This window comes from Cardiocondyla obscurior, linkage group LG23, assembly GCF_019399895.1.
Source record: "Cardiocondyla obscurior isolate alpha-2009 linkage group LG23, Cobs3.1, whole genome shotgun sequence".
NCBI lineage: Eukaryota > Metazoa > Arthropoda > Insecta > Hymenoptera > Formicidae > Cardiocondyla > Cardiocondyla obscurior.
The window spans coordinates 3,102,281-3,112,778 of record NC_091886.1 but is presented as its reverse complement, the minus strand read 5'-3'; the positions used below and the strand labels follow the sequence as shown (position 1 = coordinate 3,112,778).

The 10,498-nt window shown below is 42.2% G+C and overlaps 1 protein-coding gene across 1 annotated transcript; it reads right to left on the bottom strand.

The window, feature by feature from the left end:
• Positions 1-9,617, bottom strand: LOC139111222 (uncharacterized). Its single transcript, XM_070671363.1, has 5 exons — positions 2,213-9,617; positions 1,820-2,130; positions 1,290-1,606; positions 885-1,127; positions 1-710 (listed from the first exon to the last, which is right to left on the bottom strand). Exons 1-5 carry the CDS (start codon positions 2,641-2,643, stop codon positions 399-401), a joined length of 1,614 nt encoding a protein of 537 aa, XP_070527464.1. The 5' UTR covers positions 2,644-9,617; the 3' UTR covers positions 1-398.
• Between the last annotated feature and the right edge of the window lie 881 nt (positions 9,618-10,498).

Below are 10,498 nucleotides of genomic sequence, written 5' to 3'. Positions count from 1 at the left end.
CATATTACACTTGATTTAAGTCTAAATGTAAAGAAATAAATTTTTTAATATTACAAAGTTTGAATTGTTCGCAAAAGATAATAAATGAGAGCACAGAATTTCGACTGTAATTAAAAAAAAAAGAAAAAAAAAATTGAGTTTTAACATTATGTTATTCTTCGGTTTTCCTCGCGTATATTTTTCTTGCGAATATTTCAGCGCACTTTAACAGGTATTAAAATTGGCAACAAATTAGCTGCATTTATAACTTCCACGAGCTGGCTTGGTGTTTCGCCAAATTTACGCAAACAGGCTGTGCCAAATACAGCGAGTACTCGACCATCGCTGCCAAAACACGAAGAGAATGTAAACGTATCAAAAACGAGTAACTCCATATGGCAAAGATTTTCTCTGCAATCTTATTTCCCTTCTTCTTTCTCTCTTTCTTTCTCCTCCCCCTCTCCCTCCTCTTCCTCTCCTTCCTCCTCCTCCACCTCTTCTTCCTCCTCTTCGCTGGTTTCCTCCTCTCCATAAAATATTTCTTCTTCATCGTGTAATAATTGTATCATATCTTTTACCCCCTCAGGGAAATATTCCGTGATCATTGTTTTCGCTTCTTCGTCATTTTCTGTCACGAAGTACGGCTCAATACCGGCGAAAGCCAAAAAGGCTTCTTCACTAATCCTTCGAATTATCACTACGAAGACTTCGATGCCCGTTTTGTATTTTACCTTTTAAGAATAATTTTTATTTGCCACAAATATTTTTGCACCGTCTAATTACGGCAGAAAAATTTTTTATCTGATCCCTCGTTAAATTTATCAAAATTAGATTAATATAAAAAGGAAGTTATCTAAGTAATTTAATTGAAGGGACTAATTGTTATTACTTGAATAATAAAGTACCTTTTCAAAATCCTCAGGCGAAGACGCGAGAAGTCTCGCGTTAGGCGGTCGATCGAATTCGAATACGCCAAAATACTCGACGGCATCGCGATTCAATTCATACGCCTCTTGCACGATACTGAATTTTAATGTGTCAAATTTGAAAGCGCACAAGGGTAAAGGAACGATTGGTTCTTCGTAAGGGTGATTTTTCTCCATGTAAGTAGAGAAAAAAGTCTTGAAGACGTGAACTTTGCTTCTGGCCTACGTTATTTTATGCAAACGAATATTCGCCATTTATTATTTATACTAACTACGCCCTAATTAATTTTATTTTTATATTAAATTAATTTAATTCAACGTTTTGCTAAATTAACTTCAAATTAATTAATTAGAAATTTTCCGACTCCTCGCCGTTTTAAATACCTGGGGCGGCACCCAGGCGGCTGGGTGCACGCGGCGTACGTCACCTTCAATCTCTGGATCTGGTTCACGTACGAACACATGTCGCTGCATGTAAGGTGCGTCATAAATTGGCCTGATTATAGGTTGATCGGTATGTAAAAGAGGCGGCGGTTCTTTTGTGATAATGCTGACGAGATAATTCTCGACGTCGTCGATCGCACGTGCCGGAGACTTTACCGGTCGGCGATTCGGATCTTCATACGGGTAACGGACCGGCCAGTCCGGATGTGGGGGCTTGCCCTTCAGTCTCATCACCATGCACTTCCCATCGGTTAATCCTGAAGGTGCGCGTTCCGTCACATTTTACTGCTCTTTTTTTTTATATTTTTTTCTCCCCCTCTTTGTGCCGCGATACATAAAAACGCGATCGTACACAGAAAGTATTGCACATAGAATATCATGAATAAATTACAGCGTAACATACGACCGTCAGTTATTACGTCACACCGCTCTCATGATTATTTCTGATTCTGGAACTTGTCACGCCGCACCTTTTATCAATTCCTCGGTGATGTCGACGTCGCTCTCGACGAACATCTTTCCGATCAAGTCCTCGTTCAGCTGGATCCGCGTTTCCTCCTGCACGTCGAAGCACTGCCTAAAGAGATCCTGGACGAGCTCTGTATACGGTAAGCACTGCACTTTATCCCGCAGCCTGCCGCGATCATCTTTGAAGACCCACGGATAAAGTACCAGCGCGGTGTACTCGCACAACTCGAACATCATTTCTCTCATGTATCGCTCATATTTTTCCAGTTCCTCAGCCTTCTCCTTGGCTCGTTTATCCTCCTCCATCGCTCGCCTTTCCCAAAGTTTATATAAAAAGAATTTTTCTTTTTTCTTTTAATTACTTCTGGTTTTAAAAAATTGATTTTTTTAATCACCTAACGGCCTCTTGCTTCTGCCATCTGAGTTCCTCCTCAGGCGCTCGTTCGTACGCGTCCAAGCGCCATTTCGGAGCTTTTGATTGCTGCACTCTCTTTATCTCGCTCGTCAGCAATTTTTTCAGGTTCGGACAGTCCGCGCCGAACATGAGATTCACCATCTTGCCGTCCTGCAGGAATATCCAGGTGGGTTCGCTTCGACCTCGAAATCTTGCCAAGTCGTCGATGTGGTCGCTTCGTGCGACGGCGTAGTCCACCGTGTCACCGCCTATCTCCATCTTGATCTTCCTCAGGGTGCTTACCACGGCGACGCATGGCCCGCTCCAGTCCGAGTACACGTCCACGACGATCAAGCCCGGACGGGTCAGCAATTGCTGCCACTCCTTGTCGGTGCTCACCTCGATTTGTAGCGCTCTGGGTGAAGCCTTCATATTTCGCCGCGAAATACAATCGTCGAAGAGACTTTAACCTCGCAGTGGGAAAGAAACCAGGCCCCCAAGCTAACCGCGTGAAGTATCGCGCGGAAGATAAACGCGGGATGAAAAATGACGTGAAAGCGTAACCAGAGATCTCCGTAAGGCGATATTTTAACCGTTGAAACGGAAGACCGGGCGAGTCTTTTCAGACGCCCCTAACGATATTTACGTTTAATAAAGATATGTCTCGCGTACTCTCATTAAAAGCTAATTAAATAACGCGTCGAAACGATGATCGCGGCTCCTTTATTGCGTTCCGTTCATTCGCAGCGACGCAGTTACAAATGCAAATTGGTTGAAACGATGCTCGCTCGTGAACGGCGCGCGAGATAACAAGCGCGGCTGGCTTGTTCGAGCGTGAAGAGGCCGACATGCGTCTTTCGCGCGGAGCATAAAGAGAGAAGAGAAGCAGGAAAGATCGAGAGCGTCGATAGTGTCAACGTCGGCACCGTGCTCTTATGGCCGCGGTGGCGGCGACGTCGTTTAGGTTTACGTCCTTAATTCACGTCCAGCCGTGATAATTAGTCTCGGACGAGATCGCGAGACGTCTCTTGACACGTTCAATCCCTTCCAGCGGGCCCCTCGACGTGACTCACGAGCAAGATACATACATTGAGAGTGAAATAGAAATCTTGTTTCACATTTATCACGCAAAAAAAAAAAAAGAGAGAGAAAAAAAACTTATCATTAATAATTGGCCAAAATTAATTTCAATAAAAAGTAGCCGTTAATATGTGGAAAAAAATGCACTTTTTGTGAGATCTATGGCTCTTATACTCAATCCCGACGATTTATGTCGGAACGATGATTCACAAAGAGAAACGATCAACGACGTCGTTACTCATTTTGTTTCCAGAAATTCTCCCGCAATTTCGCGGGACCGAACGAGCGCCGTACAATGTGACATCATCCTCCTCGCGGCCGGAAGAGCGGCGGGATCTAAATGAAAAATTACGACCGCAATTTGTTAATGCTCACAGCCGGTAATGAGCGCGATAAAAATAACCACAAGGATGTGAGAATGCAAGTTGCTCGCTAATTATTTATCTTTTTCATGTGATTTTATGCAATCGTCACAATTATCATTTTGTGTTGCGTACGAGTATAAAATATATAAAAATACAGGGACTCGGAAATGCCATATAAAATCTTTTTTCTTTCAATTATTACGTATTTTAGTTAATTTGAAATTAAATTTCTCTCGAGATCCATCTCACGATTTCTATTTTTAGGCTTCCAATTTCTTTCGCGTAAATTTGAGACAAATGTAAATCGAGCGCGGAATCCTTTGTAAGTAAGCGATGTAAATTGAGGTCGTCACACGTGCCGCCAAGTATGGCGCCATTAAATCCCTTTTATTTCTTTTTCGCAACGTCTGCCAACAAAATACGGGGACCACCGAGCGAGCGAGCACGGCGATCAAAACCAGATTCAATTTCTTATAAAGCAGCACATTTCGATCGTTCAAAAGTCAACACCCGGCACAAAGATTCCGGTTTGCTGACGAATATAAAACGACTGGAATTTGCCGTCTTATGAAATATCAATTCTGAGGTCAATTGAGTTCAGTCGCGCATGCGAAGTTACACAAAGCACTTAAAAAACCGAGATGTAATCGTTTAAATAAATTAAAAAAAAAAAAAAAGAAAGAACCAAAAAAAAATTATTTGCTTTACTTCAACCCTGTATTTGAGCTGCCCGGCATTCCATCTCGATATAAGATTACGCAACGTTAACGTTTAAATTAATACGAAATTTATGCGTGCTTAGCATCGTAAACTCACAACGAGGCTTGAAGTTTACGAGTGCACGAGTCCTCGAGCAACTCATTCGTCAATTCCATTTCAGCGTAATAATACATGTCGAGTGGAAAGGATAAGGAGGCCTAAACCGCGTTCATCAGGCTAATGGTCGCGTCTTGTAGGAGCGTTTACGATCCCACTGATTGTGAGTGCCGTGTTGTTTCGCGGCCGCGATCGACCGGTAGTGACCAAAAGAACTCGTTTCTTTATGCGAGGGAATGACGATGCTCTAGCGAGCTATAAAGACGTATACTAGCAAAATGGGCCCAACGAGGCCTAATGAGAGTATATTTGCATCGGTCATTAAGACCGACGGGAAAGCTGGTGTCGACTAGTTTCGCTTGATAAACTAACGCGCAAGCCTATGTGAAAGTTACTTCGCCGAGTTTCCTCGCTTTTCCGTGAAGCAAAACCTCCGTTAAAGAACGTAGGAAACTTTTATTAAATTTAAAATTTAAATTATTTAATCTAGAAATGTATTAATTAAAAAAAAATTTGTTAATGTCTTGAAAGACTAAAATAAAAATAAGGGATTGTTTCTTTTTATTAACTTTGTGCTGCGAGAAATATTTTCTTATCTAAAATCTCAAAACCTGTATTTCTCACGATGCACGGTAGATATTAAAAAAAAAAAATTACCATTTGCGACACGCGAATTCTTTCGATTCCGTCACGTTCCGCCTACGTGCGCTAATATCATCGCCGCTGTACGATGTCACTTCTCGATCAAAGGCGAGTTCATGGTAATGATAAAATGATTAATCCCAATCTCGTTCTCTTTCCTTTTCTTTCTTTACATTGATTTCGCGATGTCGGGCGCTAGATAACCGAGAAAACACCTACGTACCCTCGTAAAAACTTCGCGAAATGATCGATTGTTATCCAGACCGAGGCTGCACCGCTAACCTGCTAATGTTCTTAAGTTACTACATTTACGTAATAGTAAATTATAGCTGGCGCCAAGCAAATCGTTTAAAAAAAAACTCAACTCATAAAGAATATTACAACGTTCTTAACGATTCTTTTGATTTACGAAGTTGCTGAATATTTTTCGAATAAATCGTCACCTAATAAAAAAAAAAATTGTTATGGTACAATTTCATTCAACCTTCGCGTAATCATTCTCACGCGCGAGCACCCTAATGCCTCCTCGTTCGTGCGCCTATCCGGTTTATTTGTATTGTATGTACATCCGGCTTTCTTTACCTCGGATCAACTTGACGCGAGAATTCTCAGTACTGATCCGCGGGACTTTCCTCCTTTCGTCAACCGAGCATGGCACAAATCGTGTCAAACGTGTATCGCACGATAATCACGGATATGACTCATGCTTTTCGTGCATTGTCGTCGCGTTTAAATAAACCTGTAGATATATATTTAAAGCATCGAAGAAAAAAAAAAAAAATAATCACGATAAAAAGTTAAATGCTAAAGAAGCAATTTCTATAAAATAAAACCAATCGTACCTAATAGTAATTAAACGTTTTTGTATTTTTTTTATATTTTATTTTTAATCATGGATGAAACGAGGCATTGAATAAAATAATAAAGCCATAGATTTCGACCTGGACTGCAACGTAACGATTCGCGGAGTGATATAACCGACTATTTAATCCGCGAGGCCATGCTATCGCGCCGTATCAATCCTGGGATCGCACGAGTATATTATTATTAATTTGTCAACAAAGTACGCAACTCTTTGTGCCCCGGAAATAATTAATCTCACGAGAGAACATCGCCAGCGGCGACTGAAATTAATCGCTCACCTCGTCTTCAACGAGTCATTTATCGTCTAATCGAGACTCGACCAGTCTGCGAATTTATCAAGCAAGTCTATGCATAAGAGATTTAATCGATTTATATCCTGAGAGAAAAAAAAAAGGAAAGAAAAAAAAAATTTGTTGCCAATCAAACGAGAATAGCTTCAATTAGAGAGTATAATTATATTAATTAAATTTCAACACTTTTATTTTTTTTTTTAATTTACGATAAAAAAAAAACCATATACGATCTGCGTCGTCGAATTAAAATCTCTTTTTCCGTCAATTCTAATCACCCTAATCGATTATAACACACGCTCAGTGAATTCGGTATGCGTCATGAAATTGTTCGGCCGTTTCTCATCTAGGCGTCATTGCGTATTAATGCATATTCAATTTATATCAAGTGATTGATCGTAAGGTCAACCACGAGCTCGACTATTAAATATTAAATTATAGAAAATTCGAAATGCACATTGGCGTTAAATGCGCGGTCTTTCAGCTTAGCTCGAAGATAACAATTGCAGTAACAGTTAAGAGACTCGCGGACGTTTCGACGGCCGAGGATCTTTGCCCAAACACCATCGCGATTACCGCGAGTCCGATAAGTCTATCTGTCGCGAGACGGATATAAGTAAGAACGCGTAAGACGATTTCCGTCTTCCAGTGCGCGGAAAAGGGACGTATTAAGCGTAATCGTCGGAAACATTAATTCTCATTACAGCGTAGGAGACGCATATCGTCGCCGACACCCACCGGGACGGCGGCAAATTGTAAAACGTTATACGATGCAACACGTGCGCGTTCGTTAAGTATTTGTGTGCGTAAGGTCAGGGCGCAACGTGTGTCACCGCATACCCCCGATGCATTCAATTTAATCGTAAATCCACAACGTTCTCAGTATATCAATTACACTCGGCGATACTTCAATAAACCGTAAATTAATCGAAATATTATTTTTGATAATTTTTAAATTAAATTAACGTGGCTACTTCGTGTAACGTTCGTCACTAAGATCTTCGCTAATCGATTAAGTTTAATATATTTTGTAATCTGCATTTTATTTAAAATTTTACTTAAAAAATTACGAATTACTTTACAGCATTCGTCTTGCACGTGCAAAAGACTGACGAGAGGCTGTTCATTATCGCTGGATAAGATACGATGGTTTAATGAACTTTTTCGCTCCGCGTCTCTCGCGCGAGTCAACGCGTTGCACGCGACGCGACACGAATAAGTATTGATTAATTAACGATTAATTCCGTGGAAATACGTGCGTGGCGTTGATTAATGGCTGACATGCGGAATAACAGTTGATAATTAAGGAGCTTTACCTAGGGTTCTTTTCGCTCAATTATCACGGTAATGCATTTAGCTGCTGGCTAGTTTAAAATAAGGTCCCTTTCGAAATCTTTCGGTTGTAAATACGACGTTGCGGGTTAAAAAAAAAAAAAAAAAAAAGTTTTATTCACGTTTAAGGAAGGAGAATATTTTTAAGTCGCGTGGCAGAGACTCCGCGGGTTTCCCACGGGAACTGCAGAATGATATACCGAGGTGCGGCGTTAGACAAATTTATTAGCATTTCAATGGAAAATACGTTAGACACGCATAACGCGGTTAAGCCACGAACAGGCATTCCAACGGCGATAAATAACGCTACATGATGTCGCACGTGGAGGATGCGCGCGGGAGAGGGAAGAGGAGAGACTTGAGTAAAAATGCGGCTTGGCATAAATAATACACAAATATAAGAACGAATCTAAAATCTTAACGGCGGTGATTAAATTCAGAAGCAGCGAGACGTGAATGCGGGGTTGAATATTTACCGGCCGTCTTGCAAATTCGTTTGTCGTTAGATGAAACCGCAGTAAGACGCGAGCGGGGACAGATATATTTTGCCCGAGTCAGAGTTTATATACGCGGTAATAAGATAGCGACTGACGAGATAGCGACGAGATGCAATCGTGGCTCGCACCGGGCCCGTTATCATTTCGCGGTTATCGTATCGGCGCCGAAAACCTGTCTCTAACATCGCGGTCCTTTAAACGGCGGCGGTTGCGTTAAAAAAAATTATACGCTGCGGCGAGATAATGCGACGCGAAGCCGATCGACGTGGTACATAACTGCTGATGTATGTGCAATACGCAAACGCCGCGGCTTGGACTCGAAACCCCGTCGCCATCGCGACGAGAATGCCCTATCACACCCGGTAGATCTAAATGGAATGCCAATGAAGCACGTCGTAGAGATCTGCTTTTATGGAAAAGCCACGGCCCGACTTCTCCCCACTTAGCCGAGCGGGGTGGCGCGACGTCGTTCACCTCGCCTGGCGTTTCTCGCTTTTTTTTCCCTCGCCGAAGCCGACGTAATTTTCCACGCAGAAAGTTACAACAATCATTACAGCCGTGTTGTGCTTCTCGCGGGCACGTGAGAATAGGTGCAACGGTACAGACTTTATATCTCGCGTAAATATTTGTCGCCGTAAACGTCGCCATTTGTGTCTCGCGGAAGCGCGTACTTAAGCGTACACGCGCATTAATCGCGAGCAACGAACATCACGCGAATTATTTCATACATGTTTAACATCCGAGAATAGCTAAATTATCGTAAAGTTTTCCCCTCGCCGATTTATTGAATACAATTTTTTTTGTAACGCTTGATGTATCGCCGATAATATTTTATCTCGTAACACGGCGCCGATAATCAAACGGATTATTTGATCGCGACCGACGCGATCATGATTACGATGCCTTAATTATTTTTTCTTGGGAGGATGTCTTTTGTGAATTAAGTTTTTACTATTGTAAACCCCGTTAAAAAATATGTCGAGCAACGCCCCGAATCGCCGTCGCCTGTGGCCCGCGACTTAATGAAATTTTTCACTAAATGATTGATTGCATAATACGCTAACAACGGAATGATTGTGGCGGTGGCGGGGCGTTATGAATTACGACAGCGTCGCGGCAATTTCAACAAGTTTATACGCGGCCAAATCGAGGGCAGACGTCAATTTTGCCTTCGCGGAACACGTTCCAATTGCAAGGCAAACATGTTGCGCTTGCAATTACGGGGTTCGCGTATGCAACGATTTTAACCCTCGCGCACTTTTTCTCACGCCGCGAACGCAAACTGTCCGGAGCTCATCTTACAATTATTAGAAAAGCAATCGTTCTAAAACACTCTGATAAATGTATCAATTTATTAGAAAATTCAGCAAAGTCCTATCCATTTATTATTTCACGGTGCAACCCTTTTAATCGAAACCTTAAATATTTAAATAATAAGATATCTCGAAATAAATTTGTTGATAATTTATAATTTTCTAGATATATTCCAAAAAAAAAAAAAAAAATAAATAAATAAAATATAAAATAAATAAATAATTATTTTTTAATTCACACTTAACGAACGAGACTTGCGGCGTGTAATCCTGAGCTTGTAAAATTCAAATTCGCAAACGAGGCAATACGTCCGTCTAATTGCAAGTCGTAATAAGAGTCCTGTCTCACTGTCGACCGGATAAAGTGGGCACTTTATTCGGCAGCCTAATCGCGTGCGCGCGAGCGCTTTAATACTGCATCTTTAAACGCGACTGCGGTTCTATCGAGCCTTCAGACGCGACAGAATTACGAAACGTGTAATTTATGAGCGTGCCGCGGCATACTGCAGTTGTAGGTGGCTGTTTGTACAATACGTACATAGGTAAGCGGCGGCAACGATTCAGCGACGACGGAGAGGAGTGGCCATCGTTCATTGTTGCCGCAACAATGCACCGACATGTGTCGCGACGACGACGTGCTGTCCTTGCACCGCGTACGCGACCCACGGAAAAAGAGGAAAGGAGGAAAAAAAAAAGAAGGGGGTTACAGCGGGGAAAGAGAGGAGAGAGAAGGAAACCGGGTTCCCTCGGTCTCTCTGTGCGTTGACCTTAATCGCGAGAGGCTTTTCAGCCACCCACTGCGGCGCCCCCGATTACGCGAAAATAACGTGCTTTCTTCGCCGAATCGCGTTACGTAACCGGGGAATGTGAGCCAGCGCCAAGCGAGCCAAACGCACGTCGTTCGAGCCTAACGCGGTGCAGCGAATACATTATTTTACGGCGCAACACGCGCATCTCTCGTTCGCGTGAAGGATGGGCGCGAGCGATGAGGAAACGATACACGGCCGGGTATACCAAGTAACCGTTGAGTGAAAGTAACGATAAAGAATAAATTATTATACATATACGTCATACGTGCGCGCGGAATT

What these genes read in the sequence shown, in the direction of transcription:
- LOC139111222 (XM_070671363.1), bottom strand. Translation starts at nt 2,643, where the DNA reads ATGAAGGCTTCACCCAGAGCGCTACAAATCGAGGTGAGCACCGACAAG. An exon ending in CACCGAGGAATTGATAAAAG is followed by an intron (nt 1,607 to 1,819) that starts GTGCGGCGTGAC and finishes GCGCACCTTCAG; the next exon opens with GATTAACCGATGGGAAGTGC. An exon ending in CCGCCTGGGTGCCGCCCCAG is followed by an intron (nt 1,128 to 1,289) that starts GTATTTAAAACG and finishes AAAATAACGTAG; the next exon opens with GCCAGAAGCAAAGTTCACGT.